General features: G+C 39.1%; 1 protein-coding gene across 1 annotated transcript; it reads right to left on the minus strand.

The window, feature by feature from the left end:
• Nucleotides 1–638: 638 nt before the first annotated feature.
• On the minus strand, nt 639–27,748 carry cul4a (cullin 4A). The gene is made up of 20 exons (XM_017701844.2): nt 27,043–27,748; nt 24,620–24,735; nt 18,423–18,526; nt 18,109–18,178; nt 17,366–17,439; nt 17,114–17,276; nt 16,263–16,352; nt 16,035–16,117; nt 15,883–15,950; nt 14,908–15,026; nt 12,154–12,346; nt 9,301–9,405; nt 9,040–9,150; nt 8,023–8,108; nt 7,445–7,552; nt 4,877–4,990; nt 4,453–4,558; nt 3,630–3,802; nt 3,152–3,304; nt 639–1,838 (listed from the first exon to the last, which is right to left on the minus strand). The coding sequence occupies exons 1-20, from the start codon at nt 27,185–27,187 to the stop codon at nt 1,743–1,745; spliced, it is 2,277 nt and encodes a 758-aa protein (XP_017557333.1). The 5' UTR covers nt 27,188–27,748; the 3' UTR covers nt 639–1,742.
• Nucleotides 27,749–27,929: the final 181 nt, after the last annotated feature.

Genomic DNA, 27,929 nt, shown 5'->3' on the forward strand with positions numbered 1-27,929 from the left:
TGAAAGACTTGACAAGTATGTTTAAAGGTAATGAAATGAGAAAGTCACTAAAAAGATGTTTGTTTTGGTTGGTGCAAACCTGTTCAAATGGTTGGAGCGGCAGTAGATAAACAGTGGAAACGTTGGTCATGTGGGACTATTTTGTAGTCTCCGTGGAAAGATAACACAAATAATTCTAAAACTGTTTGTACATCTGACATTGATGCACAGAACACAAGAAAACAGAAAGGAAAGTCAGAACACAGACGCCAGGCTCCATTTCTGAAATGATGAAGAAAAAATAAACTACACAAAACTAAAAACATAATGGGATTCATGGTCCTAGATGACTAACTGTTCTTCTTTGTTGAAGATGTAGATTTCATGGCAAATATTGCAGCCTACAGACTGTATTTAGTGTATTTTACTGTCAGCTTTTTCCAGTTTCCATGTTTTGTCCCATGTGGCTTGAATGTTGGTTTTTGGCCGAGAATTTCCATTTTGGTGCATCAGTAATTAATTATAGAATTAATTAAGCTCTATGATGTCATTATGCTCAGAAAAACACACTGTGCGATTACATGTTTTATCAAAATAAATACCCTGATATTGCCCACCCCTAGTAAAAGGGAAACAGACCAAACATGTTCCGAAAAGGCTCAAATGAATGACATATTCATTTGCCCTCTGAACACACGCAGCCATGCACACAGACCCACACAGGTGCTGTGTGTTGATGTCACACCTGGAGTCACAATATTCTAATTAAATATGATTTAATTCTTTGATATCTTTATGCACTTACAAAGAATAGAATCTTGTGGTCTACAAAAACTTGACGTGCCAGAGATGTTTTGTGGCAAATGAGAACTGAGAGAAGAAAAAAAAAAAGTTAACACAGGTGTACACACACACGCGCACACACACACACACACACACACACACACACACACAAACACTCATAACACAAACACACAGAAAGGTACTTGTCGAGCCATAGCAAAGAATCATTCATTTGCTCGCGTCACTTGTCTTTATCTTTTTCAGTGTGTGAAGCTTAGAGACCAAGTCATTCCGAAGAGGTCACACTTTGAAGTGCATGTCTATGTGTGTTAGTGTGTAAAATGCTTGTTTTTCCCCCAGATTTCCAAAGCCTGAGTGACAATTTGTCAGAAACCCTGAAGCTCACAGGAACTTCTGCCATTCATTACTGCGTTTGCACAACTGAAATAACAAAGTCCTGTTTTCTAGTAGCTATTTTCTATTAACAAATCAGCAGTGAGAACAACCAAAAACAACTAAATTAAAATACAAGACAGATAAAGACAGAGAGAAAGAGAGACAGGCATGGTGAGAGAGAATAATAGAGAAAGATAGATTTAACATAAAACTGCTAGAATAGAATGGACTGACCACAAAATAATCACAACCAAAACTCAAATAAAAAGGAAAAAAAAAAACAAAAAGTGATGAAGAGAAAAAAAGTGCTTTTTTGTGGAAATCATCAGCTGAGCATTCACCTCTTCCTCCTAGTAGTTTGCCCCCTAACCCCATCCCTCCAAAGTACAGTAAATCCCCCCCCCCATGACAAGCCTGTTTACGCTCGGTAGGCATGGCAGGGTTTTAGGGGTCAGTGAAGGGTGGGCTATAAGCTGTCCTGGGGCCAGGCAGGCAGGTAAAGGCCTGCTTGCGTGCAGTGGGCGTGGAAAGCAGGGACCCGCTGTCCAGAGAAAGGGGCAGTTCCAGGGTCTCCCGCCTAGTCCTCAAGCTACATAGTGATACTGGTTGGGGCTCTCCTTGTCGCGCTCCATGTAGTCTCTGTCGATGAGGGACTCAATGCGCTTCTTCAGGTCTCCGGGCTGGTGGGAGGAAGTGTGAGACAAAGCATGAGGGTTGCGTGGGTGTGAATGAGGGTACATCTTTAAATGTGAGTGTTGCGATGTTTGTGTGAAGCTCATGTAAAGAGCAGAGTCACTATGACTCTTTACTCAAACAAACTTGCAGCATACCTAACGTGCAGGCTAATTACTCAGTCATCTATCCATCCATCCATCCATCCATCCATCCATCCATCCATCCATCCATCCATCCATCCATCCATCCATCCATCCATCCATCCATCCATCCATCCATCCATCCATCCATCCATCCATCCATCCATCCATCCATCCATCCATGTCAGCAGGTAATGTTAATTAAACTGCTCACACCGGCAGCATCAACCTGGGCTTAACAACAACACTACAGTCTTTTAATGATCAGCATGATCACCCAAGCTCCACCAGCTCAGAGGACTGTATGCTGTGCACTTCATCTCTGGCTAGCCTTATTTCTAGTATATTTATATATTTATACTGTTACTGTTTATTTAAAATGTTACCTGAACATTATGCTGCAACTCTGTACCTGCACTGTACACTTTATATACAGATCACCGTTTACATCTCTATTTTTACCAATAGTACTTCTGCATTTACTGTACTGTCCTGCAATTCACCATGGACATTTCTGTCTATACACCCAATACACTTGAATATCTGACTATGCACTAACTGTCTATACGTCCAATACACCTATAACACTTGCCTATGCACATCTTGTCTACGTTCGGCACCTGTACCTATTGACTATGCACATTTTGTCTGTCTTTTACTGTCTTTTGTCTTTGCACTGATTACTGCACTGGAAAAGTAGCCCGATAATGTTTCGTTATACTGTACTACTCTGTATTGTATAATGACCAAGTTGAATTGAATTGAATTAAATGCATGACAAATGATGAATAACTATCAATGCCCCGTATGTGTGACACACGATGTGAAACGTTTTCCACAAAAAACACCCCAAATACATAAAAATAAGACAACTTTCTGTATCATAAAATCTAAGACCAAACAAATTCAATTTAATGTTATTTGAGGCATTTAAATTGTAATTATAATTTATTTCAGACTATTTTAAATATTTTTATGGACCTGCATTAGCATGACTTATTTAGTATCTACTAAAATTATTCAGTAACAACTACGAAACTACCATGCAAGTTATGAGATTGAGAAACTGAAGTAAAAACCCACATACAGTTCCATGAGAGTTTAAGAGACCTAAACAACCAGCTCAAGGCTTAATTACTCTTGTCTATGATGCTTCATAGAAGCGCAGAGTGCTATACCTTGACAGGAAATTTGAGCTGGTTGTAGAGCTCCGACACCAGCAGGTTGTGACTGAGGGTCTTCCTCATCTTCATGATCCTAACCACTGCAGCGTCTATTTGATACTGCCTGTCCTGGAACACTCGCTCCGTGGTGCTCACTTGTTCCTCCACCTGAGAAAAAGTACATAAGAAAGAAGAGAGACTCTGCTCAAAACTGAAAAAGAAACGTAATTTATGTTCATGCTTAGGGTCAACCAGACTATCCAAAAAACAGATCCTGTGGTACAGGATGCCCCCCCCCCCATCAACCACATTTGTTTTTACCAAAAATAAATTGTGGGAGATGGTGATGGAGACAAAGACAAAGGCTGTTGACATGAAAAACACACAGAAAACCAAGAGCAAGATGATCTGACTGTAAGAAAGTACAGGAAATTAGAAAGGATGACACATTCAGCGAGTAAAAGAAAAACAGGAAGATCAGTGAACGACATACCGTCTCTTTCATTTGAATCTGGTTGATTTTAATGCGGAACAGTTTATGCTTGAAGTCATTGTTGAAGTTGAAGCGGTCCCCATCCTCCACGTCTTTCCCCCTGGGATTTTTATTAAGCACACGGGCTTTTCCACAGGCCAGTGACTGCAGTGTGCGTCTCAGCTCACCATCCTCTGAGAAAACATGAGACCTGTTCATCAGTTTCTACTCAAAAAAAAGCACCATTATAAAGACATAATGTAACCACAGCCACATTTAAATAACTTCATGTACACAAGATGGTCAAGGCTCAAGTGGTCTTTAATAGTGAAAATATGAATGGGAATATTCATTAGATATGTCAAAATGTTTGTAGACACTTGCTAAACTAAAGTTTCAACTGGAATGAAAAGTATTAATATTGAGTTGATTTGACTGCATTAAGCCACAAGAGCATTAGTGAGGTTGGATGATTGGTTTTGGATCACAAATGTCACTCCAAGTCATCCCAAAATGTACTGCATGATGTCCAATCACTGCAGATAACAATTCTAATGCTCCATAGCCCGATGCTGAGGGGTAACCCTCGAGCCAATCGTGGCAACCTTAGGCTCATGTGTGGTTGTCTAATGCCATTAGGTGGGTGCACATTAAGTAGTTAAACTCTCAAATTAGAAAAGGTATCTACATATTTTGGACATATGTCAATTAGATTTTTTTCCTAAAAAATTCAAGTGGGTCCAAAACTGACACCTTTTAAGATTTTTATATTATTTATATTATATATATATATATCAAAAAGGGAACGAAAACTGAAGAAAAACCAGCAAACAGCCATTTTTACCTATTCCAGTAGCTGTCTGGATCTCCTCCAGTGTAAACTCCTCCCCTTCATTAAACATGAGTAAGACAAGTGTCTGGAATAAAGATACTTGCAGCTCCTTTTTACCCTACAGAGAGACAAAATGCATTAACACTTTCAAGATGCCAACCTCCAAACTTATGTTGATATTAAGTATGAGCATTAAACATTTGAACACTGCATTTCCATGGTTAAAGTGAAAGCCAAAAAATTTGATTTAAACAAATGTCCTTTTATTCCAAACATAGTCAATCAGTCAAGACACGCTTTGTATCTATCTAATGGTGTCTACATGTTAAGCAATCTCATGACTTGCTTAAGTGGAATAAAGAGAAAAGTTTGTAAATCCAGTTTTTCACAGAACTAAGTTCATTGAGCAATAGACTGACTGTAAAAAGAGACCGACCTCCTTAAACTCAGCCTTAAGTACTGCGTGGCCCAGTGTGGGCTGCCATTGAAGCTTTCGCCCACTGTGCTTCCCCAGGTAGAACATCTTGAATACCTCCTGAAGCTTCACCATCTGAATAAACAAGACCAAAAACCCACATGTCACACAACGGCTTTGGTACTTACACAGAACAGGTTTTATACACAGAATTTTTACAAACTGTACACAAAATTGAACAAGAATAAAATCTTTGTATGCAAAATTACAACAATTTGTATCTTGAGAACTCCACCTATGGATTTCATTCACTTTACATGGGAGGCATTATATTTTGCTTTATTTGCACATGGCACTTTCTATTGTTCACATTGTACTAGTATAGTCAGCTGCTGCTAAGCACCACATTTAAGTGTTTCAACAGTGTACACTGTTGAACAATGCATGTAAAAATATTTACTGCTGCTAAGGACTATGTTTGCTTTGTTTTATTCACTCTTCTGTACTTCCTGTGTGAATAAGCTTATTGTCCCTTTTTACCATCTTTGTCTTAGTACTGGGGTCAGCTTTTAATGCACCACAGTTAGCAAACAGGAGTCCAGTATGCATCAGTGTTGCTTTTTACCATGTTACAAGCCAATCCAAGAAAGTCTCTACTGGAATTTACAGTTCTACAACAAACTAAAGACAGATCCAGTTTTTAAATAATGATTATGGTCTAAAAGGCCACAGTAGCTACTGTATGCAGCTTTTGTCTTGTCGTCCATGATTCATTTAAAATGTGACATATGACAGAACTCCATGGAGGAGTGAGAGGGACAGAGAGAGGGGGGGGGACAGAGAGAGAGAGGGAGGGGGGGCAGAGAGAGAGGGAGGAGTGAGAGGGACAGAGAGAGAGAGGGAAGGGGGGGGGGCAGAGAGAGAGAGGGAGGGGGGGCAGAGAGAGAGGGAGGGGGGGAGGGACAGAGAGAGGGAGGGAGAGAGAGAGGGAGAAAGTGGGAGAGAGAGAGAGAGACAGAGAGAGAGACAGAGAGAGAGAGAGAGAAAACACAATGCTAGGTGCTTTCTCTGTCAGTGACTGGGCAACTACCTAGTGGCTGTCAAACATTTGACTTCACACACAACTACAAGTACACCAGTGACTTAGTTCTGTCTGGGAGAAGTCAAAGATACAGTCTTACCTTAAAACTCAAGGTTAATACTTAATTTGTTATATTTTGCAGTATTCTGTGGGACAGCATTACATCTCTGTTCAACAAAATGATTTTGTATTGTTTTAATATTCTCTCACTGCAATACCCAAACATGCATTATGAAAATGCACAATACAACCACTGGGAATTACTGAGGTGTCAACTATTCTGGACTGATCTGAGCCTAGCTACTGATCTATAAGCTTGCTAGTCCTAGCAACACACATTTATTATTATTATTTTTCCTACTAAATACACATTTCAACTGAAATATGAAGAAGCAAAAGCTAAATCCAGAGGGACTGGCAGCATACCAGGGTTCAAGTCCATAAACAAGACTCCTACCATTCTTATCTTTTTTAAACATAAAATGTGTTGCTTTCAGTATTTTCCTAGTAAAATATGTTGAACTTTTTTTTTTTTTTAAAGTGGTTAGAGCCTACTGGAAATGAATGTTAAGACATGACAAAAAAATGATTTAGGAAAATTTAGCACACAGAAAAGCTACCAGAAAACTACTAGAGACAGCTGTATCTCCAACAAAGAAGACCATAAGGAAAACAACAAAAAAAGTTTGTTGTTGAGTTGTTACTGCCAGTCAAGTACTCCACCCTATCCAGTGTAATGATAATTTAAAGACAGTTACACAGTTAGATTACTGCAATAAAACACTTCCATTTGCTTTTGGTGATCTTTCACTCAGACATCATAACGCCCATGAAAAAAAATGTTCTAACTTGCTTTTTTTTACCATGTATGCTGGCAGAATGAGTTTTTTGCTTATACTTTCACTCTTATGAAGATTTAGTGTTGCTGATACGACAGTACAACCAGTGTTAGCTGATAAGTAAACATAGGCAGCAAGTTAAGCTAATTTGTCTGCTTTAAGCTGTAGTTAGATATTTACAAACAATGGACACAAAAAGATAATTACATTCTTAATTGCTAGCTAAAATTTAGTGATTGTGACACATTTAGCAGTTGTTTTTCAAAACTTCGTTCCGAAAATAAGATACATTAGATGTGGTGGTTTTCTTAGTATTTAAATCCAACATGTCCAGAGTGTCACTTTAAACATTAAGTCATATACATAAAGACACAGTAACATTAATGCTTGTCCAAATTGCATTGCCAATCCCAAACCACTGATGGCAATGTCTGAGTGATCAGACAGCAGTCTATTCTCCATCATGTGCTGGCTTCACAAACAAACTAGGCTTCATGACCTGAAGATCACCCGTGTGTCATGCTGGAACACACATGAGTTTTTGAATAGATGATTTGTGGACAGAGAGCAGATTGTGGGTGAAAACACATCAAACGTTTCTGTAATAATCCCTTTTTATTTCCATGTTTTTGTGCAATATTTCCCTCATTTGCCCTCACACAAACCAACCTCAGCGGGTAGATGGACCTCCATGGGGGTGTAGGTTGGCCAATAGCCCATGGTGAGGATGTTGACAGTTAGTTCTATGTTGCTGGGCTCACTCTGGTTCTGCATATACTGAGGACAAAAAGAAAAAGAAACAAAGATCTCATTTACTAGAACTAGGTGTCTAGCCAATGTTCATCTATGCTAACAGGCAGGGCTCTAACTCTTCAGAATGCCACATCTCTTTCAACCACATGCAATGAGCTGACACCTTGCTGAGACCTATGCAACACTTCACTATTTTCTGTGAAACCTCTGATTAAAACTAGGTGGTGCTTTTTGAAAAAGCTGTAATTGTGGAGGTTTGCATATTAACATGGCTCTTCAGGCTAACAAAGTAAAACCCTTAGAGGAATATTAGATCAAACTTTAGTTTTCCTGAAGAACATATTTTAAAAATTATTTTCTTTTAACAAGATCAAAAATTACAAACCCTTCAAACCCAGGCAAAAGTCCAAAACATTGTTTAGGGGAAAACACAGAGACACCTATTTAGATCCAAACATGTACTTATTTGAAGGTTCTTAGAGGTGGCTGCATACCTGTTTGAACTGGATCATGATGTCTTTGGACAGCTCCATGTCTTTGAACATGCCCTCAAGCTTGCTGGTAAAGGCCGCACCGCACTCTGCAAAAGAGCACAATCTCATTATCAGTGTCTCAGAGGACTCTGAGGGTACGTGATTAACTGAGTCATTGGCCATGTTCTCTTATTCTGGCTTACACCAGAGCTTCTGGTGATGGTGGAGCGTATCCATTTAGCCTGTAATTAGAGCATTCGGTTGTTATAAGCTTGAGTGTTTGAGTATGCGAGCGCACAAGGCGATGATTGTTAGGATCTTCTTTTAGGGAAAAAAAGCCTGTTTCATGCATGGTCCAAATTCACAAAATTATATACATGAAAACCACACTCTTTGGGTGGAGCATGCAGCCACTGTTGCTCTCACTGGACATCAGTGCTGAAAATGTTTTTACTCTATGTAAATCACACAATTTTCATATTTATGTTCATGTCAATGCTGCATTTTCAATTTAATATGTTACTGAATTTTTAAAATATGTATTAAAAAACAAAACAAAACAAACTTTCTTTTGGGTTATCATCATGGTAACGAACAGAAAACGAGTCCTCATATAGTAAATACTGACACAGTTTATATTATGTGAAAGTGCAACGACTGTCTAGACAAAAAGTATGTATTTGTTGCTCTTTTTTATCTCCAAGAGGATTCCTCAGTGAACAAGTCAGTACATATACGTTTTTGCGAATTAAAGACATGATGCTATAATGCACTACGTTATCTGATCACTGCTGCACAAAATTTGCAACACTGCAAACATGCTCAGCATTGGTGTTAAACCACAGCCACTGAGCTCACTTCCCGCTCGCGCCATCATGTGATTACAGAGGGCCTCGTGCCTCAAGGTTGGGAAATCAGCCTTTGGGGTTTCCATAGTTACTTATCATTGAAGTTTCGGTCAAGGGTATTTCCTCCATACTTCCCTTTCAAGGGAAATGATGTTGAAAAGGCAAAAGTAGACTAGGAGGACAGGTTTACCGTGCTTGAGCTTGGACAGCATGGACTTCTCTGCATCCACTGAGGCACTTTTGCCCACCAGTAATCGCTTTGCCAAGTCTTTCTTGTAGAACGCTTCAAAGACGTCTTTACCTGTAACACAAATATAAATGTAAGAACACTCAACTTAGTAAATAGGATATCTAGGCAGTGAAAAAATACATATCAATCCCAGATACCAAGGATTTTTTACAGCAGTTCTTTTTATTATTTCAGAAACAGACATAAGCATGTGTGCTCTACCGTGGATAAAGCGGAAGATGATCATAATCTTGTCGAGGATTCTCTCCAGCTCTTCCTCTGTGGCCTCTTTGTTACCAGCACGCAGTTTAGAATCCACATATTTGGCTGGAGGAAAAACACACACACATACAGACAAAGAGAGAAGCTGAGTGAAAAAACCTTCCCGTGACAAAAGCTCTCATGAATGAATCAAACCAAGTGAACAACCTGAGTGATCCAACCACAAGAGCTCCAAAGAGTATCAGAATCTAACAGAGAAACACTGTAGTAATACAAGTAATACTGCATCTTTAAACGACTGCAGCACCACATACCATGTCACCTTGAACCAACACTGGATTTTCTTTATGTAGAGCTCATAATTAAGTCTTACTTATCTGATACCATGGTAACTATTAGGTGTACCTAACAGGCCACTGTAGCACAAACATTGTTGTCACTGAAGTTAGTTGACCAACTAACATACATATATAAGGCGTACTTCCTGTCCCCTACACAAGCTATCTCACACTTCTTGTTCATAACCCTTTTTCTGACCACAGAGGGGCTTAACTGATCTTTACATAGATGCATTTGCTTCCTGTCAAAAGGGTTTTTTCTTCATTAGTACTTTTCAGCTTAAGTGTTGGCTCCATCAATGGGAGGTTAATTGCTTTTTAATGGTTAACTTGTTGTAACTTGTTGTGTTCACATTTTTCCATTGAAAGTGTTGAGCCGTTAACCAAGCTGCTCCTGCTCCACTATACTGCACTCCATAGCATCAGAGGCTAGCATTACCTTGGCAAGCAAGCAAAATTGATTTATATAGCGCTTTACAGAACAATCAGTATTACAGAAAGAAAAAGAAAAGAAAATCTGGGTCCAAACCCCCATGAGCAAGCCAGCGGCGACGGTGGCAAGGAAAAACTCCCTAAAAGAGGAAGAAAGCTTGAGAGGAACCAAGACTCAGAAGGGGAACCCATCCTCCTATGGTCGACACCGGATAGCAATCATTATTAGTATGAAGTAAACTGGGAAAAGAAAAGATCTGAGGGTGAGGACTGCACAGCGTAAAGCAAGAAGCTCAGTGGTGGTCAAACCGGCAAACAAAGAGTTTTATACAAGACATTTTAGATATCCATAAGTTTAAAAACTAAAGACTTAAATCTGAGGAAACAAACTGGTTTTTGTATGTTGAGCCCTTAGAAGATCATAAAAGACCCACCCAAGCCACTGTCTGGTCTCAATGCTGCAGAGTGGCAGGTAGATCAGAAGCATAAAGTCCAGAAGCAGCTGATTCCAGGACAGCTTCTACCTTTTAGTGTTTTCAGTGAGAGTTCTCTGCTCAAAACATACTTGATTCAACTAAGCAGCTAATTACCAAGTTTAGCAGGCATTATACAGCAGGGAAACTGTGCTGGACCTTCAGTTCCACTCTAGCGGCAATTCTAACCTTACCCCTAAGACCTAATTAATGGGTGGAATAGGCCATGACTAATATTGGGAAGAAAAATAGATAAATATTCAAAAACAAATAAATAAAGTAGTGATCTTTAAGTTTTCTTTTCCAAACTGTTGTTAAAAGTAAACAGTATTGTTCAAAGATGCTAAAGGGTGCAGATATAACAAGGGGACAAATTGTGTAAGAGATTATTCATATTTACATTAGTGATACTGTTTTCCTCAAAATAAGCTAACTAGTCTTTAATACATTAAGTGACTGCTAAGTGACAAGGAAAACATGCAAATTTGCATGAGAAACATTTACTAAAGCTAGTGACCCACAAGGTTTTAAATGACAATGTACATACACTAAAATATCTATCTACAAATACAGTAGAGCAAACAGTGGGAGGAGATTTCATCAGGTAAACCTGCTTAAATCAGTAACAGCAGCACAGAAAGCATGGGCAATGTGTGCTTAAGGGCTGACTATGTATAATTCAGCTGGAGCAAAACAGTTCATTTGATAAGAATGTTTTTTAACTCCCTTTTAACTAAACTCCTCTCGTTATGCATAGCCATCACAGTACTGATGAATCACAATCACAGTGCTTATGGACTCATTCATGTCAGCATGTGTGCATATAGAATGCTACTTCACAGGAACCCACTGCATTGGAGTGTAACTGTTGTTTCAAAATGCATCCTACTCTCTGGCTTTCCAATTATATGTGCTGAGACAGCCCTGTTTTATTTTATTTACAGACCATGTACTATATATCTATATCTCTGCATACTAGGGATTACAATTATATTACTTATTACACAACCTTCTATATACTATAAAAAATATTTCCAGTCACAACTGCCAGTGTCAATTGCTCAATTGCTGAATTTTATGAGCACATTTTTAGAAAAGTAAAAAAAAAAAAAAACGTAACTCACTAAATCAACTGAACAATCAGGTATAAAAATCACTCAAGTACGCAAGATATTTAATACTATTTGTATAAAAATGTGGATTTTGGAGGGATGTTTGCCCAATTTTCTCCCCGGTTTGGTCACTGCCAATACCACCATTTAGTTAAATCTCTCCTACCATGGACGTAGACGGCTAGCAGGAGTTTCCTTCATGGCACATCAAGCACCACCACATCTTTTCTAACTGCTTCTAATGCAATGCCATTGGACAGTAACAGACTTAAAGAGCAGCAACTACCAATTATATTACATCATCTAACAGACGCCCATGTTTGTTAGCATTACAGGAAGAGGGAGGGCCCCTTACTCAGAAACAGCAATTTCTGAGTAGGTGCCAATTATGCTCTTTTGGACTCCTGGCTACAGACGGCTATGGCATCTCCAGCAATCAAACTCGAAAAGGTGTAACATTAGACATATATTTAAATGCTAACCCATCTCCCCTCTCACCAATGAGCTCTGCTGGTTTGTTGGGTCTTTTGTTAATGAAGCTCTCAAAGGCCTCCTTCATGGCGTTGATGAAGGTTTCGTTCCTCTGGAAGCAGCGGTGTGCTACATTGTCCATCTTGTCCTTAAAGTCCAGCAGCTCCTGCACCATGTCCTTGTCTTTCTCTGGAGAGCCCACAATTTCACCCCCAAAATTCTGCAGGACAAAAACAACACTGCCTAAACAAGGGATAAAATAGGAAAGAGCCAGCAGGGGCTGGACTACTGATGATAGCTAAGCTTCTGACAAGTTTGCATTGAGAACTTCATAGGAGTAAATGCGGTTCCCAGTAGACTCGCTGACAAGCATACCTACACTTGCAGCCCATTTATTGCTGCACAATTTATAACCCACCCCACCCTCCCATCTATCAACGGAAAGGGAGCACAATAGGACAACTGCTGACTAGACACTGCTGTCTAGCAGTGACACTGACATGGTAACGCAGGACTGTGTGTTGGGCAGAGCAGTGCTACTGGGTTTTTAAACACTGAACACTTACTGGCCAACATATGGAGCCCATACTGTGGATGTAATATTACAAATTATAGCTCTTGGATTGATCGCAAGTTAGCATGACTGAAAAGTCAAACTTCAAATATACATGCAGTAAAAACAAACGTTATTAGTTACAAGAGATAAACAGTGCCGTTAGCTAATGATAGCCTTTTACTAGCCAGCTGAGTTTTTCTTGTTAATTGTATTCTGGACAGTAAAAAAGCATCTGTAAGTTAATTTTGGGGTGGGTTTTAGATGAGATGCACTCCAAAAGTTTAACAAGTTATCCCCAAACTTGTATTCTCATGAGATCACGTCTCCCCACTCCAGAGCATTGTCAACACTGCAATGTCACAGAGGTGTTTATATATACAGTGCCCTCCATAATTATTGGCACCCCTGGTTAAGATGTGTCAAAAGCCTTAAAATAAATTCAGTTTTTATTGTGGAAACATACTGTCACACTGAAAATTGTAGAAAAATGTAACCTTTAACTCAAGTAGAGTTTTAGGGGGAAAATAAAATCCCTGACTAAGAAATAATTTTTCTTCATAAAATCACCTGTTCCACAATTATTGGCACCCCTAACAATTCTTAGGAAATAAATGTAATTAAAGAATTTCTGTCACTTCTACAGTAGTTTACGAAGTTAATCAAAGTATGTAGGAACATTTAATTAGCAATTCACAACTTCCTGTTTCCCTGGGGTATAATTATGACGTGACACAGAGGCCATTTCTCTTCAACATGGGAAAGACAAAGGAACATAGCATTCAAGTAAGGCAGATGTGTGTTGACCTTCACAGGTCAGGCAATGGCTACAAGAAAATAGCCACTCACCTACACCTGTCCGTATCTACTGTCAGAGGAATTATTAAGAAGTTTAAAACAACTGGAACAGTGGTAAACAAGTCTGGACGAGGACGCAAGTTTATTTTGCCACCACGCACAGTGAGGAGGATGATAAGAGAAATAAAAAGTTCTCCAAAGCTCACTGTTACGGAACTGCAACAAATGGTAGCATCTTGGGGTCACGAAGTCTCCAAAACAACCATCAGACGCTATCTACACGCCAACAAGCTGTTTGGGAGGCATGCACGGAAAAAACCTTTTCTCACTCACAATCATAAACGTAAACGTTTGGAGTTTGCTAAGCAGTACTGGGACTTCAACTGGGACCGTGTGCTTTGGTCAGATGAAACAAAGATAGAGCTTTTTGGCAACAAATGCTGTAAGTGGGTCTGGCGTAACACAAGAGCTGAGTATGCAGAAAAGCACCTCATGCCCACTGTGAAATACGGGGGAGGATCAGTGATGCTGTGGGCCTGCTTTTCTTCCAAAGGCCCAGGGAACCTTGTTAGGGTGCATGGCATCATGAATGCTTTGAAATACCAGGACATTTTAAAACAAAATCTGGTGGCTTCTGCCCGAAAGCTGAAGATGGGTCGTCACTGGGTCTTTCAGCAAGATAATGACCCTAAACATATGGCAAGATCTACACAGAAATGGTTGACCACACACAGAATCAAGCTCCTCCCATCTCAGTCCCCAGACCTTAACCCCATTGAAAACCTGTGGGGTGAGCTGAAGAGGAGAGTGCAGAGGAGAGGACCCAGGTCGCTGGATGATTTAGAGAGATTGTGCAAAGAGGAATGGTCGAAGATACCTCTTTCTGTGTTCTCCCATCTTGTGAAACATTATAGGAGAAGATTAGGTGCTGTTTTGTTGGCAAAGGGGGGTTGTACAAAGTATTAACATCAGGGGTGCTAATAATTGTGGCACACATTATTTGATGTTAAACAATTATTTCTTAATGTGGGATTTTTTTCCTACTGAATAAATGCACTTGAGATAAAGGTTGGATTTTGCTCTTTTTTCCATCGTGGTCCTATATTATTTAAAAAAACCCTCAATTTATTAGAAGCTAAAAAACACATCTTAACCAGGGGTGCCAATAATTATGGAGGGCACTGTATATATATATATATATATATATATATATATATATATATATATATATATATATATATATATATATATATATATATAAACAATACATTTCAGTGCTTCACGTACTGGCAGCAGAGTATATAACTTGTGCACATGCTTACAAATGTAAGAAACACCTACTTGGATATATCAACAATTCAACATCAACAAAAACAAAATACGCTAATACAGCTGCTTTATCATCAGTGACCATGTGTGTTTGTGTGTACCTTTATGTAATCTCTCCAGAACTGCAGCAGTACAGGCAGACCTCCTTTCACTTTACTGAAGAGCTGGTACAGTAGAGTCAACTCAGTCACACGATTCTCATCCAACAGAGTGCACAGTCCTGAGGGTCAGAAAGGAGTAGAGTTATTTTATGTGATCACACTCACTCTCTCTCTCTCTCTCTCTCTCTCTCTCAAGCCTTTCACAATGATTACATAATCACCAGATCACAATTATTTTTTACCATAAGCTTTCCATCTTAAATTTATGCCCAACATGCATATCTTTATGTTCAACAACAGAACTGCATGTGCTTTCATCAGCTGAGTTATAGCAAACAAACGTAATGTTTCATGATCTTGACAGGCCTTCTCAGTCTCTCACACACACAAATAATACTGCACACAGACTCACACTAGGAATTAGTTTAATGAGGACTGTAGCCTGACGTGTGTTAAGAGGGGCTTTTATTTTGACTGATTGTATATATTACGATATATATTGACTGCATCTAGAATATTCAGCTTTGTAGTCACAGCAGAGACAAAACAGACGCTTAGCTTATTTTTCACTCTCCTCTCCCATTTATTAACAAATTACGTTAACAATCCACAATATCTTAACGTTTGTTAGAGCCCTCACATTTACATGAACAATTAAGGTACACTTTTGCCTGCAAAAGACTAACATAGTGAATACATGCGATATCCTTCTTTCAGTCATGGAACCCAACCAAATGTGGTCATCAGAGACCCATGCAAGACATATGAAACAGCCAGGTGTAAATGGCTTTACATCTCACTGTCCAGTTATGATCAAGCTAATAGCAAGCATGAAGAGGAACTGTGAAACAGTATGGAGAGGTGGATCCGTCACACCTCCCCGATAGCAGTACTGTGCCAAAACCAACCCAGTGTATCCGATCTGTGCAAGACTCACACAAATGCTCTCTCGATAACACATAATATTTCACATACCTTTCTGTAATATGGCCGTCATGTGTTCACCCAAAAGTTGCTTCTCTACTGTTGAAATTAATGGTTTTCTGTAACATAAAAAGACAGAACTCAAACTTACAGCACTTTTATTGCTAATAGGACTGTCCGTCAGACACAGAGGCATAACTTACTGAGTGCTCTGATCTAGGTAACTGATGATACGATCATTCTCCTCATCTAGCCGTCGTGCTACATGGTGCAGGTATTCAGGCACCTGAGTGAAACACATATGAGCAGTTCTGTTCAAATCTGTGAGCTGAAGAGTTGACATATGGGTGTACAAGTAAATGTGCATTGGTTCACATACAGCAGGAGATTTATGAGAACACACAAAAAAGAAACAGCCTTTTTGTGCTTACATCTCTCTCTAGCATCAACCTTTGGCCTTCTGCAGCATACAAGCGCTCTGTCTCTACTAGAAACCGCTGTTCGAAGGATTCCTTATAAACCTAAAAAAGCAGAAAAAAAGAGAAGTAATGAGCCAAAAAAGGAAAAACTGCGATATAATCGAACAAGTTCTATTATGGCCAATACAAGTCAAATAATGAATCAAGTTTTTTTTAAAGTTCCTGGTCAACTTTAAAGATTTCCACCAGTTCAGAGATGAAATGTCTTTATGTATTTACTTTTTGTTAAGCATTTTTACAGTTCAAGACATTTAGAAATATCTCTACTAACTATACAGTTATTATAAATATTTCTCCAACTGTGAACTGGAGGCACTTCAAGGGCTCTGTAGTAAAGATTATATAGTAAGACAACACAAAAAAAAGAAAGAAAATTGAAATGGTTCTTTCATGTTTAAATAGCTCCTCAATGATTGATAACCTGCTGTATATGGTTCTTAAAGAAACCTGTTCAAAATGCTTCTATATACCTCCAAAGAGATTCCACTACTGGTACAAGTCACAGAACCATTTTTGCTAAGAGAGTCTTTGCATCTAGTTTAAGCATCATACTGTGTATGTACACCAATCTTCAGCCATTGCACTGAAGAGCAATGCTAAAAAAGATACAAATCATTTTAACTTTTAGTGAACCATGCTTTACATAGTAAACAACATCTCAGTAAAAATATATCCAAACAAATCTTCCATTTAAGGCACAAACTAGTTTATATTCTATAGTTCAATACTTGCCACAATGGTCATTTAGGTAAGCACACATTTATATCTGATAATAAAATGCTTCCAAGAAACCACCCCATTACCTGAAGGTCTGACAGCATGCCCAATAAACTGCGCAGGAGACTCCGGTCCACAGTCTCACCATTCCTCTCTCGCTCTATTTGCTCCAAGATCCCTTCCACTGCTCGGCTCTGAACCATGCTGTCGCTCACAATGTGTGTCCGAAACAGCTCCAACCCTGTGTCCCTAAATGATTACAGGCATAGTTATTACTGCAATAAAGCAAATATGTGTGTGAAAAGTTTATAAAGAAGCTTTCTGATTGGTTAACTCACCAGATGGAGGGAAGCAGAGAGTTCTGGAGGACGTAAGTGCGATCCAGAAAGAGAAAAATGCTGCGGATCATGATCTGAAGAAAGACAGATCATATCAGAGAACTGCACGACACGCAAACACATGCACACATAACAATATTTCACAATGGATTCTCAATGAAGAATCATTAATCAATTATTTGCAGCACTACTAATTTCTCCAGTAGCTCTCAATTCCTACCATGTTGTCTAATTTTCATTTTTTCAAAATTTCTTTGCTACAGGGTTGTAACTACTGACTAGGAAACTGAGTAATCTACAAATTATTTTGATGACTTAACAAGTAATCAGAGTTTTCAAAAAAGGCCAAAACAATTAAAATGGACACTGAACAACAAACCTGTTCACATTTGCCATTAAAATGCATCCTGCATATGGACGTTGTCTTAAAAGACAACTTAAAAACTTGAAAGACAAGTTTAACCTCGTTTGTAATCTGAATGTGTTCAGATTTGACCCCGAGGTAGTCAAGCAGGCACTGTGGCCATGCGAACACGGCCACAATTTCACAGATTTCACAATACCTACTAAATAAAACTAAAAAGCATTTTTAAAACTCTGCATTAAAAAATGTTCATTCACTGAGAAGAGAAATAAAAAAATAAAAAATCAGTAACAATAACAATTCAGTTCAATAAGAAATGCTCTATTCTGTTCCCTCAGGGCTTTCACTCATAGTTTACCACTCTGTATTTTTTTCTTACTGTTTGTCTGCAGTGGTCCTGCCAGCATCTGTTCATCCTCTTCAGAAACGACAGGCTGTCCAGTGAATCTGTGAGAGCAGGTTAAGGCATTCAAACTCCATATTGAGACAACCTGTTCAGCAGAACATCTGGAAGCTGCCAGTTAGTGAGATTGTGCCACGTTAGGCAATGAAAATAGCAAGATGCTGCCCCCTAGCTTTGGGTTTAGAAAGACAAGGGTTATCACTGACAAACAGCACAACACAGCAACACACACTGTGCTGGAGAAATCTCATTTCATACAGTCGCGCAGTAGAACAAACAGTGAAGGATATTCTCTGAACTGGTGGATTTGAGCCTGGACATGATCCTCACACACTTGGCGGAGCTGCTTGTATAACATGGGGGAGACCTTGTAGGAGCAAAGATTCTCTACTGCCTGAAGAAAAGAGAGGGAAGGAGAGAAAAAGAGACAATCATTATTCCATTACCTGATAGTATTTATAAAAAATAAAAATAAAAAATATAACAAACTATAACTAAAATAAAATAAATCACAAAACTGCACATTAATAATAAAAACAACAACAACAGCAGCAGCAACAATAATAATAACTATTAATAAGATATCATGCCAGTCAAGAAACAATAGTGTAACTGCAATAATGACAACAAAAAAGCATAGATTTTTACAATCAGTTATTACAGTGAAATGCTTTTCTTATTCTAATGCAATGTTCAACAGAACATCTGTAAATGATTATATTAATTTATGCCTCTTATTGATTTCCAGTTTGAACCAGAATTAATTTGCCAATTAAATTCAAGGGGCCTGTATGTGGGCTCACATTTTAAGTCCTTACTAACTATATAATTTATAAATTAGTTTTACAGTACAACCCCATTTCCATAAAAGTTGGGACACTGTGCAGAATGTAAATAAAAATAGAATGCAATGATATGCTAATCATGTAAAACATATATTGAATTGAAAATAGTACAGAACCAACAAATCAAATGCTGAAACTGAGGAATTTTATTGGTTTTTGAAAAATATTTGCCCATTTTGAATTTGACATCAACAACACGTTCCAAAAAAGTTGGGACAGGGGCTTGTTTACCACTGTGCTGCATCACCTCTTCTATTAACTACAGTCTTTAAGCTTTGGGAACTGAGGAGACACTGCTGTAGTTTTGAAAGTGATACGTTTCAGCTGCTCAACAGTTCGAGGTCTCCTATTTTTCATTTCATAATGCACCAAATATTTTTCAGTGGTGACAGGTCTGGACTACAGGCCTCCGGACTCTATTAATACGGAGCAATGCTGTTGTAAAAATGCAGAATGTGGTATGACATTTGTCTTGTTGAAATAAACAAGGCCTTCCCTGAAAAAGATGTTACCTGGATGGCAGCATATGTTGCCAAAACATGTATCATGCAGCATTAATGCCGCCTTCACAGATGAGCACGTCACCCATGCCATGTGCACTAATGCCCCCCTAAACCATCATGAATACTGGCTTTTGAACAATGCACTGATAACAAGCTGAGTGGTCTTTAGTTCGGAGGACACAGTGTCCAGGATTTCCAAAAAGAATTTCAAATGTTGATTCGTCAGACCACAGGACACTTTTCCACTTCCCCTCAGTCCATTTTAAATGAGCTCAGGCCCAGAGAAGGTGGTAGCATTTCTGGATCCTATTTATATTTGGTTTCTTCTTTGAGCTTTAGGGTTTTAACTTGCATTTGTGGATGCAGTGATGAACTGTGTTCACAGACAGTGGTTTTCAGAAGTGTTTCTGAGCCCATGCAGTGATTTCCTCTACAGAATCATGTCTGTTTTTAATGCAGTGCCGCCTGAGGGCCCAAAGATCACGTCCAGCAAATACTGTTTTTTGGCCTCGTGCCTTACATACAAAGATTTCTCCAGATTCTCTGAATCTTTTAATGTCATTATGTACCACAGATAACGAAAAGCAGAAGTTCTTTGCAAATTTTATTTTGAGAAACATTTTTCTTGAATTGTTGCTCTATTTGATGATGCAGTCTTTCAGAGTGGTGAACCCCTCCCCATCATTACTTCTGAAAGACTCCACCTCTCTGAGATGCTCTTTTATACTCAGTCATGTTACTGACCTGTTGTCAATCAGCCACCAAGATTTTTTTTTTTTAGCATTACACAACCTTTTGTTGCCCCCGTTTCAACTTTTTTGGAACCTGCTGTTAGCATCAAATTCAAAATGAGCAAATATTTTCCAAAAAAAAAAAAAAAAACATTTCTCAGATTCAACATTTGATATGTTGTCTTTGTAGTATTTTCAATTAAATATAGAGTTTAATTGTTTTTATTTTCATTTTGCACAGCGTCCCAGCTTTTTTGGAAATGGGGTAGTTACTAAATGTTTTAGAGCAGTTACTGAAAAGTATGTTTTAAAATAAAATGTTTATAATTAAAAAAAAACTAAATTGCACACTCATTATGAAGTTAACTACTAAACTGTACCTTGACAAGCAGAACATGATCAGTAATCTGGCATGATATGCTGGAATGTTCTGCTTGTTTACTACTTGACTGCTGTACTTGGCACGAATGAGCAATGTTACATCAGCATTTGTGAACAGCAAGTAATGCAATGATCAATCTGGGCAGAGGAAGCACTAATCCAAATCTAATTTATGACACACGAAGTCGGCCCATAACAAAACACACAGGTGAACTGATGTTTTGTGCAGAAGACAGTTCTGTAACTCAGAGGGTCATGTGGTATTCATTGTACAAAAAAAAAAAACCTGAAAACTTATATCCTTTTGCTGTTTGAACAAATACTTTTATCTTCATATTTGCCTTATTTATACATAATTTATGAATGTGACACACAGAGCATTAGAAATGGTCCAAAATGACTTTGTGGAGATGCAAGGTTTTGTACCAAAAGCAATGATATGCAAAGAACTCTCAGGAACTCTTTTCTCTACGGATAAAAACAGCATAGAACAGCCACATACATGAATCTACTTACAACCCCAATTCCAATGAAGTTGGGATGTTGTGTAAAACATAAATAAAAACAGAATACGAGGATTTGCAAATCCTTTTCAACCTATATTCAATTGAATACACTACAAATACAAGACATTTAATGTTCAAACAGATACACTTTATTGTTTTTTGTAAATATTCATTCATTTTGAATTTGATGCCTGCAACATGTTCCAAAGAATTTGGGACAGGGGCAACAAAAGACTGGGAAAGTTGAGGAAAGCTCAAAAAACTCCTGTTTGGAACAGATGAACAGGTTAATTGGAAACAGGTGAGAGTCATGATTGGGTATAAAGGGAGCATCCCTGAAAGACTGAAAGGGGTGAGGTTCACCAGTTTGTGAACAAGTTTCTCCAACAGTTTAAGAACAAAGTTTCTCATCGTGCAATTGCAAGGAATTTAGGGATTTCATCATCTACAGTCCATAATATCATCAAAAGATTCAGAGAATCTGGAGAAATCTCTGCAAGTAAACGGCAAGGCAGGAAACAACATTGAATGCCCGTGACCTTCGATCCCTCAGGCGGCACTGCATTAAAAACCCACATCATTCTGTAATGGATATTACCACATGGGCTCAGGAACACTTCAGAAAACCATTGTCAGTGAACGCAGTTTGTCGCTCCATCTACAAGTGCAAGTTAAAACTCTGCCATGCAAAGCGAAAGCCAGATATCAACAACACCCAGAAACGCCGCCGGCTTCTCTGGGCCGAGCTCATCTGAGATGGACTGATGCAAAGTGGAAAAGTGTCCTGTGGTCTGACGAGTCCACATTCAAACTGTTTTTGGAAATCATGGACGTCGTGTCCTCCGGGCCAAAGAGGAAAAGGACTGTCCGGATTGTTATCAGCGCAAAGTTCAAAAGCCAGCATCTCTGATGGTGTGGGGGTGTGTTAGTGCCCATGGCAGGGGTAACTTGCACATCTGTGAAGGCAGCATTAATGCTGAAAGGTACATACAGGTTTTGGAGCAACATATGCTGCCATCCAAGCAACGTCTTTTTCAGGGACGTCCCTGCTTATTTCAGCAAGACAATGCCAAGCCACATTCTGCACGTGTTACAACAGCGTGGCTTCGTAGTAAAAGAGTGCAGGTACTAGACTGGCCTCCCTGCAGTCCAGACCTGTCTCCCATTGAAAGTGTGTGGCGCATTATGAAGCGCAAAATACGACAATGGAGACCCCGGACTGCTGAGCAACTGAAGTTGTACATCAAGCAAGAATGGGAAAGAATTCCACCTACAAAGCTTCAACAATTAGTGTCCTCAGTTCCCAAATGCTTATTGAGTGTTGTTAAAAGGAAAGGTGATGTAACACAGTGGTAAACATGCCCCTGTCCCAACTTCTTTGGAACATGTTGCAGGCATAAAATTCAAAATGAGTGAATATTTGCAAAAAACAATATTTATCCATTTGAACATTAAATATCTTGTGTTTGTAGTGTATTCAATTGAATATAGGTTGAAAAGGATTTGCAAATCATCGTATTCTGTTTTTATTTGTGTTTTACACAACGTCCCAACTTCAGTGGAATTGGGGTTGTACTTGGAAAATCTCTACAAGGAAGTAAATAAAGCAAAATAACTAAATAAACTTGGAATAAATAATAAAATTCTGTTGTATGATAAAAATAATTAATTTGTTTGAGATTGAGGTTAGTTTAGCCAATTCTTTCATTTCACTCAAAGCTTTCAAATGCAAATAACACAATCTGTGCGCTTGCAATTGGCATTCAGGTACTTGGCAGTTACTCTTATCCAGACGCTTGATAACTTTATAAGAGATAGGCAAAGGCAGTGTTAAGAATCTTGCCCAAGGACTCTTATTGGGTAGGTTGCTTGACCTGATGAGGGCCTGAAACCTAGTCTGTGGCATAGAGGGCAGAGGTGTTACCCACTACACTATACCAACAGAATCAGTCACCAGAAGTGGAATTTCAACTTACGCCTCCATTTGTAGACCAGAAACCTCTTTATTTGAAGGTACACAACTTTGATTCTGGCGATTTAGACCTCTCGGCCATTCTGATATGTGAGTATGCTGAAACTACAGAACAACATGGCCACTGAACCACTCTAGCGGTTCTAACCTTGGGGCTTTCAATAAAGATATAAAACAGGGCTTGTGAGCCAGTCACAAAATACAGGTTGTCAGAGAACACTTAAAACTGAAATACTAAAAATACCGGGCTTATCATTTACTTGTGATGGCTTAAATGAACATTAGGGCTTTCATTAAACTCAGTGCACATTTATTACATACTTTTTATTAATTGTAATAATCATAGCTGATTCTATATGCAGAACTACAATATACTGCAATATATTCTGATGCGTTTACTATTAACCATAGATGTTTCAGAGGCCGAATTGCTCTGACCAGCTAAACAAATAATCAAATCCTGTTCATCTAAATATTGCAGAAGGGATTACAGTGCAGCCTGCTAGAAGTTGTGCAAGAAAAGCACAAATCATGCACTAGGGCACACCTGGGCATTGTACAGCCCATGGGCCACAACTGGCCCTCTGACTCTTACCGTGTGAGCACGTAAATTAGAAGTGAAAAGTAAATGTGTAACAACAACGCAGGAAATGCGACTACAATGCTTTTATTTTGAAGGCAACCCTTTTGTTTTCTTTTTTATTTGCGTCTGCACGGTCAGTGCGCTTCACTTAAATGTGTCAGCAAATGTGTTGGACAGCTTTCAAGATAACATGTCGGCTAATGTTAAAAAAAAGAAAGATTGACGCTGAATGCAGAGTTTTTAACAAGACACGGACTTCTAAATATTTATTTACTGAAGTCAAACGTAAAACTGTATGCTTGGTTTGTGGAGAACAGGTAGCTGTGCTTAAGGATTACAGTTTGAATCGCCATTACAAGAGTAAGCCCGCGGAAGCTCCAAAGCTCCACTCTTCCAGGAATGCAGCAGTCAGGACCAGCTTAGTAATATCGCACAAAATTGCAAGAAACAGTAAGCCATTTAAGTTAAAGCAATGCTGGTCTTTGAAAAACATGCTATTTTATGTCAGGTTGTGATGCTAGTTTTTTTTAAACAATGCTAAATGTTATTAAATAATGATATAATCCTCCACGTTTTGATTGTATCATTGTAATGTTATTGGGCAGAACTGAGTTAAGTATGTTAGTCTGGCCCTCCAAAACTGTTCCAATTTCTTATGTGGCCACTTGGGAAAATTAATAGCCCACCCCTGCACTAGGGGAAGTATAATAGGGCATGTAAGCATTACTGCAGAGTGACTTGTTTTGTCCTCTGATATAAAAATGTAAAGTTACAGGCACAGACTGTGTCAAATTAAGGCCTAGGCTTTACTTTTGTAAAGTCTGCAGGCCAGATTTAGGCTAACAGATTATGCCAGTGCTGGACCCTTCTCTGTAAGTTTCCTTAAATGCATACCACTTTTCGAAATCAGAGGGCAATGTGTGCATTTCTCCAAGACACAGAACCAAGGTCAGTTGGTCAGCCTACCTGATAAAGTTCCTCCAAATTGTATTTGATAGAGGTGCTGTTCTGTATAGCACCAACAGCATCTCGGAGCTTCAGCCACGTGTCCTCTGTGTAAGTTTCAGTCAGCTTTGGTCTATCTGTAAACACAAGGCAAGCATTTTAAGTACAGCCATTCTGCTGCCGTGCCGCTTCCACAAGTATAACTTATATACGATGTATACTTGTTGGAAAGGGAATACATGTGACAGAGAAAGGGAAATAATATTAGAAAGAAAGAAAAAAAAAAAACATAGTAAACAAGCATGTTGGAGACAACATGATTATTCAGAAAACTAGATTTGAGTGTTTTCAGTAGAACAAATTACTAAAAAGAGAAATGAAGAAATACAGCGAGCTGGTTTCTTGCACATGGACTAAACCTCGTCTCAACACTGCAGTGACAATATTGAATCGCTGTGAAAACTGTTTATAGTCTAGGCTTAGCCCTACTATGGGCCTGGAAAACTGGCCCACTGTCAATAAACACAAATAAATTAGGGATGCACTGATACAGGAACTGTGGGCCGCTGCTGATGTCCGATATGTACATAGGACACACAGGACTAGATCTACCTTAACTAGTATAGGGTTGTAAATACAGTAAAATGAATAAAATGCAGACATTTTAGCACAGTATCCCAGTGTCACCTAAACGTTCTACTCTTCTGAAGTACAATAAACTTGTAATCAAATACTGGTTTGAAAACGTTGGTTGAATCTGAACATCTGGCCCATATCAAGGAAGAGTGGATTTTTAAAATTTCAAATAAGAGTTAAATGCAATACTGTTCACTCATCAGTCCATATATAGAAACAAAGCTGCAAAAACTTAAAAGGTGTCTTTCAGCCCAGACAGCTTTATGAATGAAAAATAATACAGGGCAGCCATTCAGAACATAACCCACTTATATTGGTTTTAAAAGCACAGTAACAAAAAGTGCTTACTAGGAGAAAGAGAAATTTGGAAGAGGTCATGTTTTTGGAACACAAAAATCACATGAACATCAAAACTGGACCTCAAGGGAGAAAGGAAAATGCAGGATACAGGCCCTTCAAGTGTCAGCAGACAGCAATGTTTCCGTAAGGTAAATCCAATCAAAACAACATCTTTCACACAGCCTCAAGCACTGCCAGCACAACATAATTACTAATAAAGTTAAAGAAGTGTCATAAACTTATACAGAAAAGATACTCTAAAAATTACTGTAAAATTCTGCAGCAACTACCCAGAGTAAGTCACTTATTTTGGCATTGTCAATATCAATAGCTAAACTTTAGTGCTTTTAATGTTGATAATATTGATCAAAAGTATTGTTTATTGTAGAAGCAGGTGATAGTTGGTCTTTTGGAAAATGAGAGATAAATGCACATATGTATGTGTACATGATAACTTGTATACTTTTAGTGGTTTAGTTTTAACGTCATGGGCGTAAATTCTCCAACGAAAGGAGAAGTTTTGATGTCTTTGAAAAGGAGATGGAACACTACATTGAATTAGTCCAGCCCTCTTTAAAACAAAAAGCTGTAGAAACTGTTAAAGCATGTTTGTACGTCAGTGTTTTTGTGTAGTTCTTGCCAGCACCAGGAAGACACAACCTGGCGTTACTACTATGAACTCTACGTTACAGCACATCACTGTACATCATTCAGCAATAAGGAAAGGGAATCAAAACACCGTATTGCACTTTGTGTAATCCTGTTCCCATGCCACTGATTCGACCTGTAAACAGATAAACAGCTGCCTCTATCGTGATTCATTATGAAACCTGACCTCGTCCTTCTGTAGATTAACGAAAACGGAAGAAGCCAAACGGAACACGAAGCTGAAGTCAGTTTCCAAATCGACAGTTTCTGAGCTGCTGTTTGTTTTGTTTGCACCATTTAAGGTGGAACGGGAAAATTCCAACAAGACACTGGTAAATAGGAAGCCAACTTCAGCCTCGTAGTTTGTACCCGACAAAAACAACGCAGCAGTTCAACGGACAATGTTAAAAGTTAAAACAATAAACGGAGTGAATATATCCTGAAATGTCTTATCGACGGTTTTTGTTTCCCTCTATAACAGCCATTTTCCGTCAGTGTCGACTGCCCGTCGGAAGAAACCTCTCACTTCAAAACAAACAAAAAGCGGCTAGCTTAGCATGGCTAGCCCGCTAACCGTTACATTTCAGCACGCGCCGGTTTTATATTCATTCAGCTGAAGCGAAGAGTACATTCAGCTAGCTATCACTAACGTTTCAGAGGCCGTGACATTTCGCTAGCTGAGGTTATATAATCGTTTCCATCGGGCTGGGACTGCTGGAAGAAGCTTTCTGGCAAGCGCCCTGCTGTTATAAACTTACGAGCGGAGAGCAGCTTAGGTTAGCTTAGCCGGCGTTAGCCGCGCCGCTAGCTCGCTAACTCACCTTTAAAGTTTTTTATCACCAGTTTCTTCGACGCTCCTGATTTTGAGGCCATCGCAGCAGAAGCTGGGCTCTTTGTCATCCCATTGCTATGCTCCGCCAAGCCTGAGAAGTTTGCTTTCTTGTTCTGTCGCGTGTCTTCTGCCATTATGTCGGGGGATTTGTTGTTTTTTTCTTTGCTAGGAAAGCGACCGCAGGCAGGCTGTCACTGTTTTGTTCTGTTCGCGGCGCTCCGAGCTGGACGGATTAAAACTCCCCCTTTTTACTGTTCTGGCTAAAATGAGATGAAACCCAACGCCCGGGATGAAGCCTAGCGACTAAAGTATACATGTAAACCTAAAGCCCTGGCAAAATAACTGCTCCCTCTCTGTGGCAAAGTTAGGAGGAAACGGGCTAACCTGGCTAACCTGGCTACCCTAACGCTGCAGCCGAGCTCAGCTTCTCGGTTCCGCTAAACTTAGCCGGCTGGCTAGCTCAGTCAGCGTGTAGCTAACTATGCTAACCTAAATAAAACCCACACGGCTATAAACACCGTAAATATCTCCGAAGCGCTGCTTGTCGTCCGCATTCCCGAGGCGTACGGCCGTCATGTAGGGGTTTGGCCTAAAGTTTCTGTCCGACAGAAAGCGCACTTGGGTGAAAAGTGCAAAACGGTCATAGTTAGCGACTAATTTTGGCCAAACGCCGTGACAAAATGGCCAGAGCGCCGCGTCTCCGACCAGCGCGTTTCGATAATAAAAGTCCCTCCCGCGTTATTTACGGACTGAGGTCCGCAGAAGAATTTAACTCCTTACGGCTTTGAGATTTGTCCCAAAGTATTTTTAATGACACTGCCGTTTAGTAAAGTCTATGTTAATGTGTTTGTACTGTTTCTCATCTAAGAATAATAC

The sequence above is a fragment of the Pygocentrus nattereri genome, chromosome 12 (assembly GCF_015220715.1).
Source record: "Pygocentrus nattereri isolate fPygNat1 chromosome 12, fPygNat1.pri, whole genome shotgun sequence".
Classification (NCBI taxonomy): Eukaryota; Metazoa; Chordata; class Actinopteri; order Characiformes; family Serrasalmidae; genus Pygocentrus; species Pygocentrus nattereri.